The following is a 27,657-nucleotide window of genomic DNA, read 5'->3' as shown; positions in this document are numbered from 1 at the left end:
GTGATCATTTATCATCTGGCGCGTTTTTATTGTTGGTTTATGTCGTTCAACTCGGCATCAGGAGCCCTATTACCAAAATCGAAATACGAATTTCGGTTGACGAATCTTACATTTTCCTATTGCGAAAGTGTTTCGGATCCGAAGATCGATACGAAGTTCGTGAATAGACATTTTGTCTTTCGTTTACATTTACTATTATTATTACCATATTATTAGTCTATGGTTCCGAAACGAAATCCGTCCGCACTATTCGGACCAGAAGTACTTTGGTAATAGGATTTCAGGTATCTAAGTGTTTATACAATACGGATAACATTCATTCAAATTAACACCTTATCACGTGGCAGTAATGTTCAAAGTCTATTGTATACGCTCTTAGAAGTAAAACTCAAATACGAATTTGCGTCCGAGCTTCTAATGAGTAATATAAAAAATTGTTCTTGCCTCGTGGCAAGAACAATTTTTTTTAGCAATCGAAATGTATGTGACCTATTTAGCAAAATGATTAAAATTGTGAAGTTACACAATTTTGTTAATTTAAAACATTAGTGTACACACAATAGACAAGATATCGGTAGAATATTATACTATATTTTGATACAACACAATAATAATTACAACACCACCTACCCACATTTGCCGGCCAGTAATAAACATTGATACGCGGTATTAATTATGAGCGATTCCTTGCTTTCCTGAATGCCGAATGATAGTAACGTTAAAATGGAGACTGCCAATTAGAATTCAAAATCTTATTTGGCTCGCGAAAACCCTACTGTTTGATCGCATCGCGCAGTCGGACAGAAACAACAGTAGGAAATAAAATACTTTATTATTAATAAATAGTGTGTAATATCTAGAGTCTCCCCAGGGGTAATATGAAGGACAGATTGTCCCCCAGCTCCCCCCACGCCACCCTGTTCATCTGGTACGTGGTGGTCCACGCGCCCAGCACCACTAGCCAGGTCAGGGCTCCCCCCGCGCTCAGCATCACATCTGTAATGACAATGATGTACTGTATCAATAGGATGTTGTATTGTGCTGTGCGGTCATCATCTCCTTTGTAAGTAGTAAGTAAAAACCTGGTTATCTATATTCTAGGAAATAAATTCAAACTTATAACAAATTTTAATATAATGCACAAACAAGCTAACATCAAAATAATTAACTGTAAAACTATATAGAAAATTGTTAGAAAACTTAAAGCTAAGCTAAGCTTGAAGCTTCTACGAATTAATTACGAATAATTGAAACAGTAATGCCCTAACACATCAACCGTTGCAGTTAAAGTGCGTCGCCGCAAGAGAGACAGCACCTCTTATAGAGATCTTTACCCTATCTTCCTGTGACTTTCTACAATATATTTAGAAGAACATGGTGGACTTATAGACAAAATATGAAGGAATACAATAACAGAAGGCATACGAAATGCCTTATCAGAATTGCTTCTAGAGAAGATGAATCACATTAATCAGTTTGGCCCGGTCTGACAAGTAGTAAATTAAATTGTGCAGCACCCACTTCTTAAGCCTTCTTATTTTACCAATTTCTAACATATAACCTCCTGCTAATTCCTTTGTAGTTGAAGCCAATTGGCTTCTACCTATTCAATTCATAATTATTAATTAACCTTATAGGCGTTACTTCCTCAAGATTCATTCTTCACAAGTTTTTCCCCCTACAGAATTAAAAGAAACGCAAATAAATGGTGTATTAATTTTTACGCAAATATTAAGTGACCTGTTAGTTAACAATGTTTACGCAAAAACTCATATTATTACACTAATTATCTATGTATTCATCTTTAATTTTAATTCAGAATGTTCTAGCTCTTATGCAATAAAAGTTGAACATGCTAAGGGGGTTTTAATTTTAATCCAAATTAGATGGACCAATAAAATGACAAACTCATACTTAAACCCCTATTGTGTCTCTAACAGGAGACGGTTATTTTTGGCCCCACTGGATGTGGTGATGTTCATTAATCGTTTTATGCTAGTAAAATTGTAATTAATTTATTATAGTCAACATTTATAGTTTATTGTAAAATCTAACCGGGCTCATGAAATTATAATAAAAAGGCAAACACTTGATACATTTCCTGTATCCAGTTACCATGGCAAAAAATGTGTATAATCAAACATTAGTTACATTCATGTGAGAAAATAAAAATATTACTACAAAACATGTTGGTAACAGTGATTATCGGCTATTTAAAAGTAACAAATATCTATTGGATCCATGAACCTAATTTTAATTATTGTTTAGAGATCAAACTAACTTATATACTATACACCATATTTCAAGGTGGGTGTAATTGTCAAACAAAAAAATTTCTCCTTTAGGTATATAAAAAAAATAATTTAAACATAGAACAAGATTCAGAATAATATATAAAATGAAACAAAAATTGGATAGGTACTAATATGCTTAATATGATCCCAGAAAATATATAAAAAATTAAAAAGAAAGAATGAAGAATTATTAAGTTAGGGTGGTAAGACTTTGATATTCAATCAGTAATCTCGACATACAAGCCTCTATTGGGGAATGTATTAGCACTAATGTACAAAAATATAACAATGAAGATTTTTCTTCAATTAATTTAAATTAAGTTATTTGACAAGGGAGGACAACTCTAGCAATATCATACAAAATAGGCAACATTCACCAAATATAAATGTTACTGCTATAGATAATCATAATATAAAGCTCATAAATATTTTTCACCAGAATATACAAGGTATCTCAAGTAAGGAATTAGAAATTGAACTGTTTTTGAGCTGCTGTAATATAGATATATTATGTATTACAGAACATTGGTGTAAGAGTCATCAGCTCCAGTTTGGTTTTAGAGAACATAAAGTAGTCAGTTCGTTTTGTAGAAGTAGGGCAATACATGGAGGTTCCCTAATTATTATTCATAATAGATTAAAATGTAAAAATAGAAGAGATATTGTTAATCTCTCTATAGAACAACTAATTGAGATAGCTTGTAAAGAACTAGAGAAATTTATTATTGTAAGTGTATACCGCCCCCACACTGCTTCATATGAACAATTCCAACATAGAATGGAGGAGGTACTATCAAAATTTAGCAAAACCAGCAAGTCAATTATAGTGTGTGGAGATTTTAATATAAACTTGCTTGAACCTTCGGCCAATTGTACTAGCCTTAAAAATTTATTTCAAAGTTTTAATTTGTTCAATGTGTTTTGGGAACCTACTAGAATCACTTCTACAATAGCAACCTGTTTAGATAATATATTTACAGATGTTACTATTACTAGTAAACTCATAATTAATAATCTTCAGTCCGACCATAGTGGGCAACTTATAAAAGTAAATACAAGATTGGACAATGTCAGACCAAAAAAGGTGACGATTATACCAGTTACGGGTAGCCGTCTTGAGAGGTTTAGAAATAATTTGGTAAATACGATACCATTTTTACACTGTGGTGAAACTGCTAATTTTCACTATAACTTAGTCTTCAATTCCTTCTGTGAGGAATTTGACAGGATTTTTACTCCAGTAACGGTGACAGTAAACAACAAACATTGTTTTAATGATTGGGCAACAATGGGTATCCACAAAAGTCGTAAACGCTTATATGACCTTTAGTATGAGAAACATTCAAATAATAGTGAAGAATTTAAAATATATGTAAAAAAATACTCCAAGCTCTTTAAAGTAGTTTGTCATGAAGCAAAAAAACACGTTTCATTGCAGATAAAATTAAAAACAGTAATAATAAAGTAAAAGCGACTTGGAGTGTAATTAACAATGAAACTGGTAGGTCGAATTGCCGTAACACCTCTATCTGTTTAAATATTAATAATCGCGTTATAAATTCGGAAATAGAAATTGCAAATGAATTTGATAAATACTTCTCCGAAATCCCGATTGTCACGACCAAAGACCTTAACCTTCGCCAAAAGCAGCATATGATATGCTTAAATTACACGTACCAGTATCTTCCACTGATTTGAAATTTAAGTATGTTACAGGTAGCGATATAATAAAAATCTTCAAATTAATTAACCTAAAAAATACAAAAGACCTATGGGGCCATTCGACTAATATTGTAAAATACATACTTGACATTATAGCACCTGAATTAGCAATAATATTTAATGAATGCATAGATGAGGGTGTGTTCCCTGACCTCATGAGATAAAGCAAAGTTATACCTTTGCTTAAATCGGGCAGTTCTTTTGACCCTGCTAATTTCAGACCTATTTCAGTGCTGCCTGTTTTTAGTAAAATTTTTGAAAAACTTTTGCTTCAACAGCTACAAATGCATTTTTGTAAATTAATGAACAAAAATCAGTTTGGTTTCACTAGGGGCTTATCAACAATTAATACGGGTACTAGGTGCTGCTCATCTTTGACGCCTGGGAAGAGTCACAGGATGCATTGGGCATCTTTTGTGATTTATCAAAAGCATTTGACTGCGTCCACCATGAAACTTTACTCCTAAAACTAAAACATTATGGAGTGAAATAATAAAGCCCTTATTCTGTTAAAATCATATTTAAGCGAAAGAGTTCAGATAGTCGATGTAAATGGCAAACGGTCTTCAGGTAAACCTGTGGGAATAGGTGTTCCACAGGGTTCTATTCTCGGTCCTTTCTTGTTTCTTATATATATTAACGATCTACCGTTTGTGGTAGATGATAGCCATGAGATTGTATTGTTTGCTGATGATACTTCACTTATTTTTAAAGTGAAGCGATTATCCGCATATTGATGACGAGGTAAGCAATGCAATCTCAAAGATAGTGCGTTGGTTTGAGACGAATAATCTGCACTTAAACAGTAAAAAAACAAAGTGTTTACGGTTCATTACACCAAACACAGCGGAGCTACAAACCAAGGTACTTATAAATGACCAGAGATTGGAACTTGTGGACACTATGGTCTTCTTGGGTATCAGGTTAGATAAAAAGCTTCAGTGGGGTCCACATATTACCCATCTAGCAGATAGACTCAGCTGTGGCATATGCAGTTAGAAAGATTAGAGAGTACACGAATGTTGTGACCGCTAGATTAGTGTACTTTAGTTATTTTCACAGCATCATGACGTACGGTATATTACTATGGGGTCATGCTGCTGACATTGATATAGTGTTTGCACTGCAAAAGAGAGCTGTTCGTACTATATATCAGCTTTGTTATAGACAGTCTCTCAAAGAAAAATTTAAAGAAATAAATATTATGACTGTTCATTGTCAGTACATTTATGAAAATTATTATATGTGTTCACAAAAATCGTCACCTTTTTGCTCTTAATAGTGATTTTCAATATTATAACACTAGAAATAAGGGATTGCTTGTAACTAATTCTAGTAGGCTTCATAAGATAAAATAGCTTTAAGGGTAAATGTATACACTTCTACAATAAAGTCCCAGCCACTGTTCAGGCATTATCTATAAATAAATGGCTCTGTCGTAAATTTTATTACTCCACTGCTGAGTATCTAAATGATCGGACAGCTTGGGACTAGATTGTGATTATTTTATAGAGATAGAAATGACTGTACAATATTGTATATTTTTATTGAAAAGAGCGCAAAAAAAAGAATGCTGGGAGAGTTTCTTGCACCGCTTCTTCTCTCTCAGAGCGCCATTTGTTTCCGAAGCGGTAGTAGTATCTAGTAGTATAAGAAATGACATCAAAAAGAATTCTAAAGGAATCAATTTTGAGAAAATATTATTCCCTGCAAGAGGAAGGAAATGAGGAGATCGGTATGAGAACCAAAGACACCCACATAGCCCAAATGATAACCTATTTTTTAGGTTTTTTCTCTTTCAGAAGCTATTTATTATCAACATTACAATTATCTTTGTCAGAAATAACTAAAATACTTTCATAGCTTACATCTCTTGATGTCTTTCTGCTCATCAAATGGGGGATTTACAAATGCTTCTTTGAAAAACCATACAGCATTAACTGCCCACACAAATGGTAGTAGAATACAGCCAACTGAAAATAAATGCAACAGATATGATGTGAATAAAAACATTTTATCAAAATACAATATTTTTTTCTTAATTCTTTAACTTGAAAATGGACAGTACTTTGCTTAGTAAGTTCCATATTAAGCTGGCTATTAGGTTAAGTTTTAATATACTTAATACACAACAAAATCTAACAAATGCTACAAAAATTATAATTATTATAAATACGTATTTTAGTGACCTACATTAACATTACAGTATGCATGAAAGGTGCTTATAATGCTAGTAATATATCGTTGAAATTAATAATAATTATTATTTTAACAATAATTATTACTCTCCTATCGCTAAAGGCACCACCAATCACTAAATGTATTCATTAATTTCGTTTTATTAGATCTAAATTAACACCATAAATATAGTTTGATTAGAGTTATAAAAAGTAGAAATATCCTTTTTTTAGAGAGAAGCTATATTATGAATCATCAATAAAGAAGAGGAAAGTTATTCCAACTTACCACGAAAGTAATTTCTGCACAGTTCCAGTTTCTTGTCATTTGGTAATTTATTTAGATCCATTGTTGTATTATTGTGTTATCCGGTAATATTATCAGCTATTTTAAGTTGTAAGTACTTGTTTAGTTTTACTTATTACATATTATTGTTTATCAATAGTGAATAACTGAATAGTGTTAAACAATTTTAATAAGAATTATTTATTTATTTATTTCATTCATCTGACACTAAGTAGCAATTTATCTAATCTATCAATGTCAATATATTGTCGTTTGTAACTAGCTAGTCGGAAATGTACCACCTAATTTGAGATCAAACATGTAAACAAAGAAATGTCATTGTCAAAATGACAATTCAGAGATTATCAACATTTTTTTGCCAGTGTCAAAGCAAAGTTTGCACAATTGGATGTATATTATGGTATGTTAGAAAGAGAAAACGTTGTGCAATATTTAATTTTATGTATATAGACTACGACTTATAATTTTAAAATGGTATTTTAGTATATTTCAACACGCACAATGAAAATGGTTATTATTTGATGTTGGCAGCAACATTGTTCAAATTTTTTAACTCGAATTTATATTACTATTTATATTCTACGAAGTTATATTTCCGACTAAAAAAACACCTGATCGGATTTGGTACGGCTAGACCATAAACCAATTATTGGTGCGGCGTCGTGCTCAGTACACTCCGGATTACAATGATAATAATTTTGTGCGATAGCCAATGCGACATACCATCGGATTTGGTCGGCTACCAGGCCGCGTCCAATGGTTGGGCTGTACCTAATTTGATAATTTGTTTAGGCTATAAGTACGAATGTAGAACATTCTAGTCTCCTCCTATCCCCGTATTGAGTAATACCAGAGTTATCAAGCTAATACGATATAATTCAAATAAATATAACGAAGAATATACCTGGAAACAAATAATAATACCGGGCTAATCTGTCGATTTTACAACTAAACAACAGTAATAAGATGACGTACATAAAAATACATTTTATATTTCATTTTAAAGCTTTCTCTTTTAGTTTTTTACCAAGCGAAACGGTAGCCGCCATGATCATTCACTCAAATCATCCTGATATAAGCAATCTATTAATACACGTAAAATAATACCCATTGCTGATTTCGGAAGGATAAGATAAGTAGGTATAAATCCCTACTCTGCGATAAAACTATCAACTAATTAACAATTAACTTACATTATTATTATGATTAAATTAATTAACAAATTGGTCCGAGACCAATTATTACACTGGACGTCGGACAGTGCTATAGCTGGTTTTGAGTTGTTGCCACTATTATACTATGTGTATTGTCATTTTTATCCATTTCTCGAAATCTTTGCATGGGTAATAAGGATAAATCGACTCTAGTTGGCAACGACGCACTGTACTGTAAGTTGTGTCAGCTTGGGTTATCACCAAGTTTTATATTTACTTTTAAAAATAAACATTCGGATAGGAATAAATAAATTGTTTGGCGGCGGTTTGGACTGCGCAAGAAGTTATCCAAATGAAAAAAATGGTAATCTGTTGGAGCAAGGTCCGGGGAGCACGGTGGATGTCTTAGACATTACAATTGAAGCTTGTCTAATTTGGTAGCCGTCTGTTGTGCAGTGTGTGGTCTAGCGTTTTTCTGAAGCAGTAGTTGCCTAGAGCGATTGACTAGCCTCGGTTGTTTAGCAGCTAGCTTTAACATCATGGTTTGCAGTTGTTGACAATGGACATCTGCAACAATAGAAATTGTCTGGCCAGATTTAAGAAAGCTATAGTTTTTCCTTCATTATTGTGCCGGTTGAGTAATGTAACGCAGCAGTCTAAGCGAGTTTGTCGGTTTGCTTCACTCAATTCATGAGGTACCCAGATTTAAAGCTTTTTTACCTTCCCAATTTGCTTCAAGTGGATTAAAACAGCTATCACTAACACAGCAGCCTGCAGCTAACTCCAAATTTCCAGAACGAAAACATTGGAACCAAAAACGAACTGTGTCTTTTTTTTTTGCGACACCGCAGCCATACACATTATTAACCCTTCAAGCCGTTTCTGTAGCACTGGTGCCCCGGTGGAACTCGTACTCTTATACAACACAACATTTCAAGTATTGCATTTTGTAAACTGAGTGAAGCAAAGACGAAAAAAAAAATGAATTATGGTTTTCGAAACGCAAATGCATGAGGAAATATTTGATATCAAAGTGGCCAGTACGACAAAACGCCAATTTCATATGTAAGGACCTAACAGAATATCGTAGTTATTATTCTAATGTGTTTGTAGTGGTCCTTTGACCTAGATAGTTTATCTAGTGAAATATGAGTACTAGGACATAGCTGAATATAACTGCAATGGATGTGGTGTTTGTTGATAGCTTAAATTATCAGTAACCACATCCGCATCATCTTTTAATAGTATTTGGGTTCCATTTAACGAAAATTGTATATATTTATTAAGTGCATAGTACAATAGGAAAATTGCGCGTTGAAGACAAGGCACCGCTACGCCTCAACCATTTTTTAAGCAAACAGAATGATTTTCTGTCCGTTTCTTCTGTAAAACCTAGATGGGCTTAAAAGGGCTTTCGTGAAGTTCGAGGAGCAGATCTAGCAGTAGAAGTAACCTAAAATGGGGTCAAGTTTGATCTCATTTTATTTTAATGGTCTATGCTGGTTTTACATACATCTAAAGGCCTACAGGATGGCGGTGAGACTGGCAATCCTTTACGGAGCAAAGTGCTGGCCAGTTAAAGAAACCCATGTGCACAACTTTACACGGCCGAAATGAAAATGCTCATGTGGTCAGGAGGGGTAAAAAGGCTCGATAAAGTACGGAACGAGTACATCCGCGAGTTATAAAGCAGCAACTATAGCTGGATAGCTTAAACGTCAAACGTCACCTGATGAATAAGTATGTGCCTAGTGAAGATAATCCTAAACTTGCCAGAGAAGAAGAGAGGCAGAGGACGTCCTCCGTACAAATGGTGAGCTAGTATGTGATATCATATAATTCATAAAGAAATCTCCCCCATCTGACAATCCTAGACAGGATGTCATGGCGCAGGAAGGATATACAGTCACTAGTCACAGTATAATACTTGAGTAGCTTCGCGCAATTGCGAAGCTACTCAAGTAAACATTTTGGGGTCAATCAGAAATCGTGAGCGACAATGTATGTCACTTAGCATCAGAAAACGTCTGGCTACCTACTAACCTATTTAATTTTAACATGAAAAAACCTAAGTACCTTCCTTCACAACAGAATATAAATATATAATTAGTTAATAGGCAGATTCTAAATATAATATTTTGCGATAAAATTAAAATGATTTAATAACTGAGAAGTGCTAGCCCTGACTGCTTGCCCGGCACTCACGTAGCGATCGCCGGCAAGCGTGCTCTACCCCCACCGCATCGCTTTTTTTCATTTCTGTAGCCTGCTTATCGTGGAGATATACTCTTAATGATTTTTGACCACTTTTGATTCAACTAGAACTGCCTATTCTGGCCTATTTATATGCAAGATCTTAAAAGTATTGCTCTTAAAAATACGATATCTAATAGCTGTATTTTTAAATTTATAATGCTCGGATCCATTTTTTTAAACATCTCTATAGGAAAGGCGAGGTTCTTGTTCAATTTTGCTGTCCAGATCGCAACCACGTGATCGCCGGAGCTCCCCAAGGCTGTGTGCTTTGTCCTACACTGTTTCTTCTGTATAGCAATGTATGTTGGACATTTTCAAAATGCGTTGTAATGCAGATGATAATACTGAAATTGCCTTATACACCAGCATAGTAGGTCTCTCCCGGGAAATCGTCGCCATTGCCAAATAAATTTGTCATACATATAAAAGTCTCAAGGTCGCGGAGTGAATTTTGTATTGCTCAATTTAACCCCCAGAAAACTCAAGTTTGCGCGATAGCATCAAAGAGAAACCCATTTCTCGAACTTCTCTTTGACAACATTCCTGAAATCTCTCTATATCTTTATGGCTAAAATAAATTGGATTCGTAGAAAGTACCTTCTTAAATAACGTAAGTACCTACATAGGTATAAATTAAGGTGTAAAGAAAAGAATTACCTTCAAGTTTCATTTATGTTTCATCATTTTATGTTTTTCCACTTCATTCGTTCTATTATAGTATAGTCTAATCAGTAGGTAAATTAAATGAAAACATAAGTGGCAATTCAACTGTAGGTTATTCTAAATTCATATACGGAACTCTAATTGAAATAGTTTATGTAGGTACTAATATATATAATAGGTATAAGTGGTACAATTTATTAGAATATACGCGGACAAGTGACATTATCACTGGTCATTTACACATACGACCACCGAATAGACAAGACTAACAGCATTAATAATGAAGTACCTGTTACTCACAGAGTTGGAAACGACAAGCGAAACAACGTGTATTATTAAGGTAATTACTAGTAAGACATCATTTAGGCTCTTTATTATTTAAGAGTCAAAGAAATAGTTCTGTAGTTAGTTGAATTCGCCCTTACTTTTTCTGCAGTTTTTGCTAAATCTTCGGTCGGATCGCCTTTCCGCGGCGCTGCGCAGCGCTACACTGCGCGGCACAAAGCGTCTAAATATTATTTCCATCATTTTGTATAGTGCATGTCGCACTAGAGCAGTGCTGCACTGCGCGTCGCGGCAGAGTTACCTCCGAGAGAATATTTAGACGCGCAGCGCCGCGACGCGCAGTCAGAAGGCGCGTCGTTTCAGTGTGCATACTATTCATTGTTAAGTTTATAAAATTTTGTCTTCAACATTCTGAAACAAGTGTAAACATGCAGTAGTCATTAAGAAGGCGAGGAAATCAATAGTGATATTCGCCTTCTTGAAAACGTGACCTTGGTATTTCAGAAATCCATTTCTTCTTATTTTATTTCTCTTCCAATACTAATTTTTCTTCTGCATACAATAAAGAAATAATGACCAAATCCTGGTCACTATCGCTCATTATGTATGGTTGCTCGCACGCAAAATCCTATAGAAATGACGCGAGCTTCCGATTAATGCAGTTGTAATTCGTTAGGTACCTTCTAGCGACGTGAAGCGACGCGCAGCGCAGCTCCGCTCTAATGCGGTCCGGCCTTTATCCTTAGACTATAGTTTTTATTTCAGGGTGCAAAATCAGCCTCAGGAAATTTGCCAAATTTAAAAAGAAAATTTGAATCTCTGAACGTAAGCTGTAGCAATGGAGATAATAATTTGGAAGTGGACTTGGATGGTGCTGGAGTATTAAATGTTCTATATGATTTTAAGTAAGTTAAAAAAAACCTAACATCCAACAGTTTCACTGTGAATTAAGAAAAATAGACAATGTATCATAAAGATAACAATGATTCAAAGAAAAAGGGGTGGGATGGTGGCATTTTACAGATAACTTGCATACACCAAGATATATAGTAGAATATATAGTACCTATGTTTAACATTTTGGAAGTCTTAGAATCTTGCATTATTTCTTATATTATTATTAATCAAATAAAAATGAACGTTTCTATTGTGTATTTTAATTCCCTTCAATTTCGCGCAAAACCATTCACGGTACCAATTCAACAATCAAAACAGAAATGTATTGAATAGGAGTATTATTAATAACTTTTTTTTTATGAAAAAATTGTTGGTAGGTATGCGCTAACGTCATGGTCACTGAATCGCATTGCTTGCGGCGCTTATTTGACTTTGATTTTGAAAAGGAGAACAAACGAGCGTACGGGTCATCTGGTGTTAAGTAGCCGCCGACGTTCTTTTGGAACACCAGCGGAATCACAGGAGCGTTGCCAGTCTTTAAGGAAGGTGTACGCGCTTTTTTTTTAAAGTACACATATCGTATAGTCCCTGAAACACCGCACTAGGAAGCTCATCCCACAGCTTTGTAGTATGTGGATGAAAGTTCCTTGAAAACTGCACTGTGGAGGACCACCACACATTCAGATGGTGGGGATGATATCCTAATTTGTGGCGTGTCGTACGAAAGTGGAATTCGGCGGCAGGAATTAGGTGAAACAGCTCTTCGGAACACTCCCCGTGAAAAATGTGATGATAAACAAGGAAGGTACGTCTCTACGCAACGCCAAGTGATACAGCCCTTCACGGAGCATTGGGTCCCCGACAATTCGAGCTGCTCTGTGGCCAAACCTGCGCTTTGTAGAGCGCTAAAATGTGGGCAGGCTAGAAGTATTGCCATACTCTATTTATGACGCCCAGCTTCTTCGAAGCCAATTAGGCTTTGCCTTCCAAAAGACCGCGGAATTGGCAATAGCTCAAGATTTCAAGACCCAGTATTTCGATAATAGGCAAGGCTTTTAAGGGATGTGTTGTCGACGATACGATAAATGTTTTTTGTGGTTAACGCGCAAACTTGCGGCTTCTGGGGGTTAAATTGGACAAGGTTCAATTTACCCCATTCCCCGACCTTCCCAAAAGAAGTAAACTGTCTAAGCTGTTAAAAATTGTGGTTCATAAACCACAATTTTTTAGGTGACACGATAAAAGAACGAGATAGAGGGCTCTGTTGTTGTCCTTATCAGCTCAGATACAAATTGTACATTTAGATGCAGTCATAGTCCTTCTTAGTTGTTGTATTTCGACTTGACTTATCATGACTTTAAACAAACTTACTCTACATTTAGTTTCAGAGTCGTGTCACAATCCATGGTCATTGAAACAACAAACATCGGAGGGGGAACAGTTCAAGTTCAGAAGACTGTGTGGACTCTGGAAAATAACAAAACAAAATAACGCAGAGAATGACGAATGACGATAACCACAGAATACACAAATAAAATTTTAAAACAAAATTTTATCGGACTCGAACCCGCGACCTCTGGCGTTCCGTGCTCTGCTAACTGTGCCAACCGTTCGTTTGTCGTATCATAAAATCTTGTATGCTTTGACCATCTTTCAGATTGTGGCTTCATCTACAAGATCTACTTTAGAGTTAAACAAAGCATACAGGATTTTATCATAACACTCGAACGGTTAGCGCAGTTAGAAGAGCGCTTGCACGGAACGCGACAGGTCGAGGGTTCGAGTCCCGCATCGTTCATCAAATTTTGTGTAAGTAATTAATCCCAGAAGTGAGGGTTATCACTTTAAAAACATAAATTGTTTCGAACAACAGAATATATATCTAATAATTTGTAATGCTCATATCAAATTGTAGGTAACGCGCCTACGCACCAAGCCGATACGGAATTGTGAAATAAATGCGTTCATTGATTTTCTTTTATTGTTATTATTCAATCATAAGTTATATTACTGATATACGAGATGATTAAGAATTCATACAATTTAGAAACATGAACAGTAGCGGTTTCCTCAATAGAAGAAATCCAAAGTAATTCCCTAGCCCAAGGTCCATATTACTCAGAAACAACTCCTTTATAAAGTCCACTGAATTGAAATAAAGTATGTGTCTGTAAGTATTTATGTACGCACGCAAGAACTTATTATACCTTGCGTAATAAAACACGGATCCAAAAAAAAAATATTCCTCGTGTTATTTTACGTTTGTAGAAAATACAATATTGTAATTAAGAAGGTATTAAATACAATCAATGAAAATGTTATTATACCGCATAGTTTAGTTAAATAACTTGTAATTAAATATCATAAAAGTTTTTTTTCACCTCTCCAACACGAAAAGGGCGCTATTGCTACGTGAAAACTCGCAGCAAAAACGCTTTTTGCTGCGTGCGTGAGGCAAAGTGATTTAAATTTCGAACCCCACCTGACCATACTTATTAGATGCGTTCCGAAACTCATTTTAGCCTTGCGTATTATCTCGTTTTCACAAAAATTTATATTTTACTTATCGAAATTTAGATTTATAAATTTTACTATTGCCTTTTTAAAGACTTAATATTTACCCCCTTATTCATAATAGTCTGCTTACTTAAAGCATTGCTAATTCTCACTCTGTCTTCTATTGACCTAAGTCAGAATGAGAAAAAACACTCCTTAGCGGCTGTTTAAAGTTAGCGGACCATTATGAATAAGGGCGTAAAATAAATACTAGATGGTAATATTATCTTAATTATTTCTCTTACTATATATAACCAATAACACTTTTCTCGCTAGTGTAGGTGAAAATTTGTATGTTTCACACGAGAACAAATTATTTTTTCTCGTGCCTTCAAATCACTCACTATCTGAGTAGTCTATATTAGATTCTAGACTACTTCGCCAACTCGTGATTTAAAGACAGCACTCCCAACAAAAAATAACTTTGCTCACTTGTTGAACAAGTAACTATTATACAATTGGAGATATATTTTTTTTATTTTAAAACTAAGTATATATGCATTGAAATTTATTTAATTCTCGTCCATTGGTTGTGGTTCAGTAGACATATGTGTTACAAGAGGCTTGGTAGTGTAAGTATGTTACAAATGGTTAATTGGACAGCTAACGTCAGGGTGTCGAATTTACGTGACGGTGTAAATATTCACTCTGATTTTTCCCTAACGCGCAAAAAAAAGTATTACTTCAAAAAGGAGTGCACGTGTACATAAAAGGCCGGCATTGCTCCTGTGATTCCTCTGATTGTACAAGATACTAGCGGTACTAAACCAACAGTATATGTGAGATTCAAACTAAGGTGGCGTATTAAATAGGATGGAATAAAACTCTGTTTATAAAAATATAGTTTATTGTCACAAGCTAACATTTTATGTTATACTATATTATTACGACTCGACTACGACCAATAAAAATTAAAATCCGTTCATTAGTTTAGGAGTCCATCGCGGACAAACAACGTGTCACGTAATTTTTATATATTAAGATAATCAAGATAGCTAATTCCAAGCGTCGATGAATGCAATTTACCACTTGTTATTCAAAGTCGGTTATAGTAACAATAGATTCACTATCCTTTAGCTGTATATCCGTTAGAGATTTTCTTTCTTCCCTCTCGCACGGTTTGTTTGTTGTCTATACGATAATATATAATTACTCTATAATTTTGACCAAGCCTCACTACATTTCCTATTGATACAACCATAAAATCATCTCTATAATATATTACTAAGACCACTTTTATATAAGGCCTTGAATACAAAGCACTGAACATCTCCCCTGTCTTGATTTACAGCCGGTATAACATAATTGTACAAAATGGACGGTTATCATTTAAATATTGTATATATTTCCACATGAATACCATACCGAATAATGAATATTCTTGTATTTAATCTTGTATTGTCATATTAATAAACGCAATATAAAGTTATTCCTAGTTTAAAATTACTTTGCCCTGTCATGTAATTCTGTATTGACAAAGGAAGATAAAGACAAAAGGTTTTAAAATTGGAATAACTTTAGTTCGCGTTTATTAATAACACAGAGACAGTCAGAAAATTCCTACAATGCAGATTTCCTGATGTTTATAATGTATACCTGTACGGCCTTACAAATAAACTTGGTTTAAGTTATACCTGAGAATAAACGAAGAATATGCAAAATGTTGCCTGCATCGCTGACACCGTCAATACAATGATAATTCAGAAGTTTTCCGAATGTCGAGCAGCCTTGCTAATAAACGCGGGAATAAACCAATCATAAGTAAAATGTCTATTTGTAAACATACAAATATCTATTTATCGCATATTCATAGTTTGTTCTCACCTTCATACCAAGTTTATTCGTAAAGCTGATTATATCTAGTGTTTGTTCGTGGGCGCTCGTATAAAATACCTAACTAATAATTACCTAATGTATGGAATTTATTACAGAATCTTTATGGTAATTATAGCAAAAACGTAACAAGTGTAAATATAATATGAGAGTAACTCCCCCACGACTAAATGCTACAAATGTTTAATTTATAAAATACTCTGATATTATTATTAAAATAATTATAAAACGCGACCCAGGCCTATCTTAGAAGAGAAAAAAACATCACAATAGCTTTCTAAATGATATTTAATAATCAGTTTTTAAACCAGGTGTTAACTTGTTTATTTTTCATAAAAATCTATATATATATCCATCTCGTAATTTGCTCAGACAATTACAAAGAGTTATACTCAGTACCACAAGTGTGCAAAATGGCAATTGTTTTCATTGAAAAATGATGAGATGTTTATGTAAAAAAAGCCATGATTGTAAATTATAAGTAAACTAGCTGACCCGGCAAACGTTGTTTTGCCATATAAAGTATAATTCACGCGATAGTTTTATAAGTAATAAAATATTGCCTATATTATAGCCTGTACATCATTTTGTTCTATTGTCAATAGTTTTTGCAGCGCACGCAAAAATAGGTTTTCGATTTTACACCTTGTGTTACAAAATAGCAATTTTATTACGGATCCCTAATTTTGAAAAAAAAAACACAGCCTATAGCCTTCCTCGATAAATGGACTACCCAACACTGAAAGAATCATTCAAGTCGGACCAGTAGTACCAGAGATTAGCGCGTTCAAACAAACAAACAAACACTGCAGCTTTATAATATTAGAATATATATTAAGGAATCTAGTGAAAAAAAAAATTTACTTATTTATTTTATTATTATTTGTGGCATTAAGACTGGTGGTACGGACTCAATAAACACAATTTTTCGTAATAAAATATCCGTTATATGTAGGTATATTGTTGTATGAAAACCAAATAATTTTCATTTTGTTAGTAGCATTAAACCATCAAATTATAAGGTAAAATAATAAAATATCAACTTAATAATTTAGTGTTTAATTATAAGTATTATAATAATAACAAAAAATGGAGTATGGTATGAGGATTCCCATGATTAATAAAATAATAATTATTTTTTATTATCTCATGTAAAAATACCATTTAATTAAAAGCTAGCGGAACACTTTAGTTGAAAGTATATTTTTATTGCCTATTTTAAACGGCTTTTAAGGCCTTGAGCCTTTTTCAGCCATTGGAAGTGAAACGACTGAATAAGATTGCCATAACGTAAAAATTTTATTTGTGCAGTTTATTATTATTTGCCAGTAAATATAATCTGCTTAGGTAAAGTTTGGAACTTGTTAAAAATTGTACACAATCGCACATTTAATGTGTCGAAAATTTTACAATAATTAAACCAATCGAAAACTACTTGTGATAATATAAATTTGGCATTTATAATCAATGTCATGAATGACATTAGCCAACACACGTTTGACACAGACATTGACAGTTTATTTGATTGACATTCTTATTGATTGGTAGTTGCGTGCAAGCGGTAAGTATGGCGCGGTAGTGTATGACTATATATTTTTTTATGACAATAAGGGACGAGACGAGCAGGGCGTTCAGCTGATAGTAATTGATACAACCTGCCATTACTATGCAGTGCCGCTCAGGATTATTGAAAAACCCGATAACTCTGAGCGGCACTAATATTGTGCTAGTCACCTTTATACATAAGATGTTAAATCTCATTTTTTCCAGTAATTTCACGCGGCACCCTTGACACCGAAACACAGTAATGCTTACACATTACTGCTTCACAGCAGAAAAAGGCGCCGTTGTGGTAATACCCATAATATAGCTGGCATCCTGTGTAAAGGAGCCTCCCACTGATTTATATAACAACAAAATATCAAAGAATTAGTAACTTATTCTATGTAACATGATATTTTTTCTAGTAAACATACAATCCAGAAAATTATCAATAATTAATATAATATATAACCAGGCAGTTATATAACCCTGTTTAAATTGTTTATTCACAAATAGTAATCCCATTCCTGCAGATAAACCCCAAGGTTTTAGAGGAAGGTGTAAAGGAAGTATATGAGCGGGACGAGCCACAAGGTGTGCAGGCCAGTGAGTCCGGTAGCACTGGAGATCACGAACCACACCAGAGACAATATCCCTAGCTGCCAAACGTAGTGTAACACATGGAGACTGTAATACAACACAAATCATAATTAATATTACTATTAGAGGTGGTCGTTAAATCAATAAACTATTTTTATTAACAGTTTTATATTCGTTAACGAATTAACTGTTTTTCTTCAACGACAAAAAACCTGTTGAACATAATAAGCTAATAAATTCAATCAACGTCTTCGCCCGTAACTCGCAATAAATGAAGAAATTGAATGCATCACTAAAACAGCTTAATTCAAAACAGTTGACGAATTTGCGAACGAAAACGTTGACATGATATTATATTGGCGAAGTAAAAACCTAAATTATTAATAAATGCATTAACCGATTTTTCAAAACCCGTTGACGATTTAACAGTTTTTTCAACCTGTTGACCATTGACAAAAAACAGTTAAATTAAATGAATTTAAAAACCTTCAATGACATACCACTGATTACTATTCTTAAAACGTTGACTTGATATTATATTGACGAAATAAAAACCTAATTTATTAATAAATGCATTAACTGATTTTTCAAAATCCGTTGACGATTTAACAATTTTTTCAACCTGTTGACCATTGACAAAAACAGTTGAATTAAATTAATTTAAAAACCTTCAATGACACACCTCTGATTATTATTCTTAACCCTAAAAGGAGAAAATCGTCCAAGTGCAAAACGTAAGTTCAAATTGAAATATTTTTATTCAAAATACGGCATGGTATCAGTACTTATTGAAACTCAAAAAGTACCACCCATTCAAAAATGCCTCAGATCTGAGAAGAACGGGCGCAAGAAACTCAGCGGGCTTCTTGTTTTTCATAAAATATCCTTACAATGTAATTTAGTACAATAAACATTTACAATTAAATCGTTTGAGCGCGTTCGCTCCATTCCCAATCTGTGGTATCATTGAGAAAGTCATTTATGTTATAGTAACATTTAACACATAAACCTCCAGTCTCCAGTCCTTTTGAGTTTCGTAATGCATTTGACAGCACAAAGACTTTCTAACTCGACTTAGCCGAGTAAAAGGGATTATAAGTTTATGTCTGGTCCTGGTATTAACATTATTGTTATGACAGTCCCTAGCAAATTTCTTTTATCTGCCTATATACATACATAACATTATCAATAATATATTGAGAGGCAACAGTTAAGATGTTTATTTCTCGAAGTTTTGCCCTCAATGATAATAATAATAATAATAAAAGCCTTTATTAACAAACTATAAATAAGTGCAGTTACATTTCTAATCTTAAATCTACTATTTTAATTTGATTATATAAAAGTACTTATGAAATAATTTACTATATTTAAAAGACACCGGTTTCTAGATTGTGTTACTTTTCAGCATAGGCCTCCTCAAGTTTTCTCCACAAAGATCTATCTCTTGCTGTCCTCATCCAAGTCGCAACTGCCACCTTTAGAATATCATCTTCCCATCTTCGATGCTGTCTTCCTTTATTTCTGGTATTATATCTTGGACACCATTCTGTCACTTCTTTAGTCTATTTCTCAGTGTTACTTCGTATCATGTGTCCAATCCATTTCCATTTCAGTTGTTTGATATGATATTTTATATCTATGACATTGGTTCGTTTTCTTATTGTTGCTAACTTCCCTCAATGATTCTAAGTTACAAATAGCGCGAATAGCCCTCTTCAGCAGCACAAAGACTATATTAATATCGACAGCGTTGCAATATAACAATATACCACAGGACATAATACTATTATAATAACTAAAGTAAGAGATATTATAACCCTATGTACCTTCAAAATTCACTTATCAAACATTTACATCATCTGCATGGCACCTATTTTCAAACAGGATGTAAATACTACGTAATAAGAGGCGGAACAGCCCGAGTAAAAATTGAAATTTACTTAGTTTAGTATGAAACGTGCAGTGAGATTTGACATAAGTTTGAAATAGTAATTACAATTGGGCGACGAAGTATAATCCGGCTATGTTTGAAAGCGAACAGTTCCTTAAAACGTAGTGGATTTCGGCTATCTCCGTTTTATACAAGACGGTTTTAACTGATGAATCAACTGAACGAAAATTCACCGGGATCAACCAAATCAATCGCAATTTTACACTAAATCTTTTTTACAATGCCATATGTAAATCTATGAGGCACATAAATTTTGCTTTTGTATTTCAATCACTTGTTTTGTACAATCGATAAAGTAGGTGATGAAAATTTTGTACCTAAAAAATGACAGTAACAAAATGACAGATATCGAACAAAGCCCGATCTCTGAGATACTGAAGCTGTAATGTACTTACATGGTTTGTTTCCTCTTGGCAGCAGGAATAGTCTTCTCCGTCTCTTTGTTGAGATATTTCCTCACCCCGAGGTGCAGATTCACGAAGTACTCCAGCCACTGTGGATCACATAGTGTATTTCTTTAGATAATTTGTTATTTTCCCAATTTCATTACATCATAGAATGGTTGTTTTATAATTTATACAAATTTTATATAACTTTTTCACACATATTTTAGCACGCGGTATTCATCTTAAGGCACTATAGTCCTAAAAAGTAACATTTTTGAAAAAACTTATAATACTTCTACAAATACTACGGTTCCAATTTTTTTACATGTTTATCTTCATTTCTTTATCTAAATTATTGCAGTTTCGAAAACACCATTACGAAAAAAAATCTCGATAGATTTAGTTTTTGAAAAATAGGCTTTTTTTTATATGAATTGTTTTATATTATCATAAAACTATGATGGCTATAAACACAAAACTTATTTTATTCGATAGTTTATTAGTATTTATAAATATTCCTCGTGGGTTTTATCAATTCGCTTTGTGAATTATTTTATATTTTTTTTTTTCGTTATAAACCTCTGAATATACATAAATAAATTCATGACAATAAAAATAACTAATGACCAAGAGTTAAAAAAAAGTAAGGGTACAAGAATCTGCCGCAGTATTATTTATTTATTTTAGATTACCCACAGACACTACTTTTAGTGAAATTACTGGGCAAATGAGACTTAACAATGTCTCAAGGTGACGAGCGCAGTTGTAGTGCCGCTCAGAATTTTTGGGGTTTTTCAAGAATCCCGAGCGGCACTCCATTGTAATGGGCAGGGCGTATCAATTTCTGTCAGCTGAACGTCCTGCTCGTCTTTTCCCTTATTTTCATAACCAAAAACTACAACATACATTCCACTTAACATACTTAAGAAATATAATGTATGCAAATATAATTTAATGACGTTGTTTGTCGGCTATAAAGTTTTCAATTTCAATTTATTTATTAAGAGATTATAAATACAAAATAAGAATAATAATACAAGTTTTAATTAAAAGCTAGTTAACACTGTGCCTGAACTAGGTAAACCTGTGTTTCAGGCGTAAAGAGCTTATATTTAAACTAAATAATCACAAAAAACAAAAACTTAATAAAGTAAACAGGTATAAATTAATCTACAGGTTAAGTATATTAGTCAACAATGTCTTCAAAGTAATGACTGATAATGTATATATATATATATATATATACTTCATATATATATTTTATTTTGACATATTTTGAAGTGCTTCATGAAGAGCCTTCTTACAATGAATATAATTTAGGGGACAGATGTTTGCTATGTAAAGTAATAATTAATTAATTATATTATACAGTACTTGTATATTTTGTACTTTTTTCATAAGTAATTTTCTGTATTTAATCCCACAAGTAGGAGAAATAATTAATAAAAAAAAGACGTGTGGCACTCGGGGACTGCCGCGGTGAAGCTATTGCATAGCATTTTTTTATCAACTTATGCAATTATAATTATTTATTTATTTTATTTATGCAGTATTTTTTTAATAAAATTAATTTTAAAAAAAGCAAACGGGAACTGAGTAATATTTAACTTGCAAGATTTGATAACAGACAGACAACGGGACAGGTGAAACTAAATAAAAATGCTTGTCAAAATAATAAGAATAAATGTGATAAAAAAAATAAAGAAATTAAAAAAAAATCAAGATGTACCCCAAGCTCGAACCTGGGACCTTCTACACAACGAGCATATGTGATGACCGCTGTTCCAAGGCAACTGTAAAAAACGTGCCGAAATATCTATATACATGTATATATAAGTAAGTGTTAGGTTATTTTCGTTACGGAATTTCTGGATTCGGTCCCCACGCTCAAGGCCCGCGATAGAAGCTATGAAAAAACAAAATGTTGAATGCTCACATAAATAGTAGATATGTTGATAAAGAACAGCTGCTGGTCTTGTTCGTTGAGCTCCTCAGCCAGTTTCCTGGAGTTGGGGTTGTGGAAGCGCCACTCGCTGAATATAAACGTCTCGAGCCGACTTAGAGAGTTCCACACGTTCTTGTGAAGGCGAAACAATCTGAAAATAGTTATTTGTTCAACAAGTGAGCAAAGTTATTTTTTGCTGCGAGTGCCGACTTTAAATCACGAATTGGCGAAGTAGTCTAGAATCTAATATAGACTACTGAGGTAGTGAGTGACTTAAAGGCACGAGACAATAAAAAATTTGCTCTCGTGTGAAACATACAACTTTTCACCTCGACTAGCGAGAAAAGTGTTATAGGTTATATACAGGGTGTCCCGTAATCAGTGGACCAACGGGATACCCGTGATAGGGGTGGTCATCATCTATCGAAAACACCAAATTTTACTGTTCTAGGGCCAGTAGTTCAAAAGATATGATTTTTTAAGCATTATTTTGAAAATTCTACCCTTATCAACACAAAAGTTGAAAAAAAATATTTTTTATTTTTATTTTGCCCTGTTTCTTAACTTAAGGTGGCTGAGGAAACATGTGTCTTCACAATTAAATCCATTTTTGTGAATAAATATTGCCAAATTAAAAATTAAAAACCAAAACATGCGCAAATATCAAATAACTAAATTTGCAACGTGATGTTTGAAGCAAGCTAGTGCAAAAAAAATGTATGACAGCCTTGCGGACCATTATTTAAAAAACATCTGCAGTTCATACTGATTCCAAAAAGGTATAATTAATCATTATTGTGAAACAATAAAAGACAATAATTATTTTAAATCAACATTAGATAGCAATTTCTTGGCGGAATTTACAATAAAACAAAAGTAAATAGTTAGAATTTTTTTATTTATTTCTTATAATAAATGTTCGAAATGTCTTCCTCTTACTCTAAGGCATAGCCGGCATCTTCTTATAAAATTTCTTTTTAAACTTTTTAACGCCCTTTCATTATTTTTGACTTTTTCACTCACCACATTCAGTTTTTGTCTTAGCTGTCTTTCGTTATCGTTAACGGTTTCATATACGGATTCTTTAAAATATCCCCATAAAAAATAATCCAATGGATTAAGATCAGGTGATCGAGCTGGCCATGGGATTGTACCTCCTCGTCCAATCCACCTACTTGGGTAAGACTCGTTTAAATATTCCCTCACTTGTCTGCAATAATGAGCGGGTGCGCCATCATGCTGTAACCACATCCTCTCACATACCTCCTGTGGTACATTTGCTAATAAATTACTTAAGTCATTTCTTAAAAATTGCAAGTACCGAGCACCATTAAGCCTCGGTGGGAGCTCAAATGGACCAATAAGTTTACCATCTAAGATTCCAGCCCACAAATTGACTCCAAACTGGTGCTGGAATCTATCTTCTCGTACAATACGTGGATTCACAACAGCCCATTCATGTAAATTATGAATGTTAAACACTCCAACTCTTTTAAAACACGATTCATCGCTCCATAATATTGAATTGAAAAATAGTGGATCTTGTCGGCATCGGCGAAGCATCTCTGCACAAAAATCTATCCTCCGTTGATAATCAGCAGGTAATAGTGCCTGCACTCGTTGAATATGATAAGGGTATAAACTGTTTCTTTTTAAAATGCGATGTACTGTTGTTTTTGCTATACCAGTACGTCTTGAAATACGACGAACACTCGTAGAAGGTTCTTCTGTCACTTCGGCCAGTATTTGAAGTTCATCGACTCTTCTAGGTCTTCCCACGTTGTTTGCAGCTCCGGGAATTCTGCCTTCTAAATACGCGTTATTTACACGGAGAAAAATTCGATGATCCGGATAGCGGTCGCGATTAGGATAGCGCTCACGATACGTACGGGCTGCTTGCCGAGCGTTTGCATTACACAGACCGTAAATAAAATACATCTCAGCATATTCACGAGGAGTATAGGTATTAGGCATTTTATAAAATCCGGGCAAACAGTATCCAAATCACAAAGACAAACAAGGTCCAATTCAAGCGTCAGTCACCAAAAAAAAGAGTCGTAATGGTAGCGAAGTAAAAAACACGTGTGCAGCTACGAGCTATGAGCAAGTCTCTGATGAAACTAAGAATAATTTGAAAAATTAGGGTGTGGGGATCATAGGCGTCGGCCAATAGGACCCCGTAAACGAAAAAGGTACCTGAGCGAGAAAGAGATAGCATATTGTGTTATCTCTCTCTCGATAACAAAATAATTCTCAGAATAGATAGCGCTTAAATGTTTCTCGCAATTGGAGTCTAAAATTGGTTATTAAGTTATTTTTTTTGTAAAATGTAATATTGTTATACCTTTTTGGAATCAGTATGAACTGCAGATGTTTTTTAAATAATGGTCCGCAAGGCTGTCATACATTTTTTTTGCACTAGCTTGCTTCAAACATCACGTTGCAAATTTAGTTATTTGATATTTGCGCATGTTTTGGTTTTTAATTTTTAATTTGGCAATATTTATTCACAAAAATGGATTTAATTGTGAAGACACATGTTTCCTCAGCCACCTTAAGTTAAGAAACAGGGCAAAATAAAAATAAAAAATATTTTTTTTCAACTTTTGTGTTGATAAGGGTAGAATTTTCAAAATAATGCTTAAAAAATCATATCTTTTGAACTACTGGCCCTAGAACAGTAAAATTTGGTGTTTTCGAGAGATGATGACCACCCCTATCACGGGTATCCCGTTGGTCCACTGATTACGGGACACCCTGTATAGTAAGAGAAACAATTAAGATAATATTTAACAATGTTTATTATAAATATCATTGTGACAATGAGATTATACGCTAGGCTAAAATGAGTTTCGGAACGCACCGTATCGCATTGTTTAGTTTTTAACGCGGAGTAATTTCCGGATGTATATTTTTTTTATATATGATTATTATAAGGGATGAGACGAGCAGGACGTTCTGATCAGCTGATGGTAATTGATACGCCATGCCCATTACAATGCGGTGCCGCTCAGGATTCTCAAAAAACCCAAAAATTCTGAGCGGCACTACAATTGCGCTCGTCACCTTGAGACATAAGATGTTGCCGACAAGGTTATGGGTACCAGAACAGCGCTTATTTCCGTCGTGAAGCAGTAATGTGTAAGGGTTATTGTGTTTCGGTCTGAAAGGTGTCGTAACTAGTGAAATTACTGGGCAAATAAGACTTAACACTTTATGTCTTAAGTTAACGAGCGCAGTTGTAGTACCGCTCAGAATTTTTGAGTTTTTCAAGAATCCTGAGCGGCACCACGTCCTGCTCGTCACGTCCCTTATTGTCATAAAAACTAGAGTAAGGATTAGGGATATGCGTGCAACATACATGGGTCGTCCCCCGGTCAGACGTAGCATCATGTCCAACAGTACAGCGGGCAGGAAGTGGACAAATATGGCGCTGATGCGGAACATGAGTAGAGATGGTACGAACTGAAGATGAGGGTACCTGCAAATAAAATTATCATACATTAATAATAATAATACTTAATTTATAATGTTTATTATAATATGATACTAATTATTTAAATGTCTTTATTGTTATAAAATTCAAAAACAGTTTAGCAGTGACCTCTGACCCCGAAAATATTTAAAACTCTATCTTCGAGGTCAGTGAATCCTCGACACATGAGAATGATAAGTGAAACATAATTATCTATATATATATAAAAATGAATTGCTATTCGTTAGTCTCGCTAAACCTCGAGAACGGCTGGACCGATTTGGCTAATGTTGGTCTTGAATTATTTGTGGAAGTACAGGGAAGGTTTAAAAGGCGTATAAATAGGAAAATGCTGCTAAATTAAATAAAAACAACAAATTTGTTTTTCCTTTGATGTGTCCATACATAATTTCTATGAGAGAATTTATTGACGCACGGTTTGACAGTTCTGGTGTGAAACAATTTCATTACGACAGCAGGGTGCATATTTTACGAAGTAATTTTTGATGTTATGATATATTATTGACAAATTCATATAAAAACATTATTTTATTTATTATATACAGAACAACGTCTGTCGGGTCAATAGTAATAAATATAAATTAAATGTGTTTGTATGTGTGTGTCAACATCCAATCAGCAATCAGTCACGCCTGTGTCCCAGAGGGGTAGGCTTAAAACGTTAAAACTTTTGCCTGGATTCTTACTTTCTCCATCAACTTTCATACACCTTAAATTCTTGGTTTTATTGTATCATTATTATACGTTATATGTCGGAGAATTAGAATATAAAAGTAATATGGGCTGTATGATTATATTCTACTCTGTGTATTGGGCTGAACTGATGGCGAACGTCATCTTTCAAAGTGTGTTTGAAGTTGTCACTGTGTACGTCACTGTCGGTGACGTGATTGAAGTTGGTTATTATTGTCCATCAGTAGAGCGCTCATTGAGAAGTCGCAGTCGTCTTCAAGCTAGCGCCCGCGCCGGTTGTGCGCACTGATCGACTTAAAACAAACTTGGAGGATACCAACACCCTGACGCCCGATTTTTGATCCAAATATATCTCCAAGATTGAAAGTGAGTCTATCGAGCCGAAAATACGCCAGTTATTTTCTACGCGTGCGTATATGCATGCAAGAAAAGTTGCATGTGTTTAACTGCAAAAAATCTATTTCGAACTAGGCTAAAGTTAGGCTAATGCTCGTAAAATGGACAAGAACAACATTTTCTGTGTATAATATATCTTGATCAGAGTTTATATTTTGGTTGTTAGAATCTTAGAAAATTATTTTTATTAATTATCACTAGCTACGGCGCCCTTCAGACTGAAACACAGTAATGCTTACATATTCCTGCTTCACGGCAGAAATAGGTGCCATGGTGGTATTAATAATCTAGCCGGTATTCTGTGAAAAGTAGCTTCCAACTGTTACATGCCCTCAGTAAGGCTAATATAAATAATTAAATAAATAAAACAGTAACTGACCAGACAGCGCTGTTGAGCGGGTAGTTGTGAAGGATATCGTTGACGGATGACTCCAGCATGCTCCAGCGGAACGGGTTCTGAGTGGACGAGGTGCAGTGGTATACGGACAGACCGGCCCTGCAG

At 34.2% G+C, this 27,657-nt stretch overlaps 2 protein-coding genes and 1 long non-coding RNA gene across 4 annotated transcripts in view; 1 reads left to right on the top strand and 2 right to left on the bottom strand.

The window, feature by feature from the left end:
- Window positions 1–856: 856 nt before the first annotated feature.
- On the bottom strand, window positions 857–6,742 carry LOC126964731 (gamma-secretase subunit pen-2). The gene is made up of 3 exons (XM_050808007.1): window positions 6,483–6,742; window positions 5,885–5,989; window positions 857–996 (listed from the first exon to the last, which is right to left on the bottom strand). The coding sequence occupies exons 1-3, from the start codon at window positions 6,541–6,543 to the stop codon at window positions 857–859; spliced, it is 306 nt and encodes a 101-aa protein (XP_050663964.1). The 5' UTR covers window positions 6,544–6,742.
- A 4,040-nt stretch (window positions 6,743–10,782) lies between these two features.
- On the top strand, window positions 10,783–13,730 carry LOC126980167 (uncharacterized). Its single transcript, XR_007732966.1, has 3 exons — window positions 10,783–10,913; window positions 11,624–11,763; window positions 13,137–13,730. It is a non-coding gene; the product is annotated as an uncharacterized LOC126980167 (long non-coding RNA).
- A 1,409-nt stretch (window positions 13,731–15,139) lies between these two features.
- Window positions 15,140–27,657, bottom strand: part of LOC126980150 (putative fatty acyl-CoA reductase CG8306) — a 66,191-nt gene continuing 53,673 nt past the window's right edge. For both annotated transcript variants that reach the window (XM_050829733.1, XM_050829734.1), the window contains exons 8-12: window positions 27,535–27,651; window positions 25,932–26,051; window positions 22,562–22,721; window positions 20,635–20,732; window positions 15,140–18,372 (exon numbers count right to left, since the gene is read on the bottom strand). In XM_050829733.1, coding sequence (XP_050685690.1) covers window positions 18,234–18,372; window positions 20,635–20,732; window positions 22,562–22,721; window positions 25,932–26,051; window positions 27,535–27,651 — 634 coding nt within the window. In that variant the 3' untranslated portion in view covers window positions 15,140–18,233. The remainder of the gene's footprint in view (window positions 18,373–20,634; window positions 20,733–22,561; window positions 22,722–25,931; window positions 26,052–27,534; window positions 27,652–27,657) is intronic.

The sequence above is a fragment of the Leptidea sinapis genome, chromosome 5 (assembly GCF_905404315.1).
Source record: "Leptidea sinapis chromosome 5, ilLepSina1.1, whole genome shotgun sequence".
In the NCBI taxonomy this organism is placed as follows: domain Eukaryota; kingdom Metazoa; phylum Arthropoda; class Insecta; order Lepidoptera; family Pieridae; genus Leptidea; species Leptidea sinapis.
The sequence above is the reverse complement of the archived record's forward strand: the minus strand, read 5'-3'. Positions and strand labels throughout refer to the sequence as shown.

Excerpts from the sequence above, each read along its gene's own strand:
- LOC126964731 (XM_050808007.1), bottom strand. The coding sequence starts at position 6,543 with ATGGATCTAAATAAATTACCAAATGACAAGAAACTGGAACTGTGCAGA. Across the intron at positions 5,990-6,482 it reads GTGCAGAAATTACTTTCGTG|TTGGCTGTATTCTACTACCA; the intron begins GTAAGTTGGAAT and ends ATTTATTTTCAG. Across the intron at positions 997-5,884 it reads GCAGAAAGACATCAAGAGAT|ATGTGATGCTGAGCGCGGGG; the intron begins GTAAGCTATGAA and ends TTGTCATTACAG.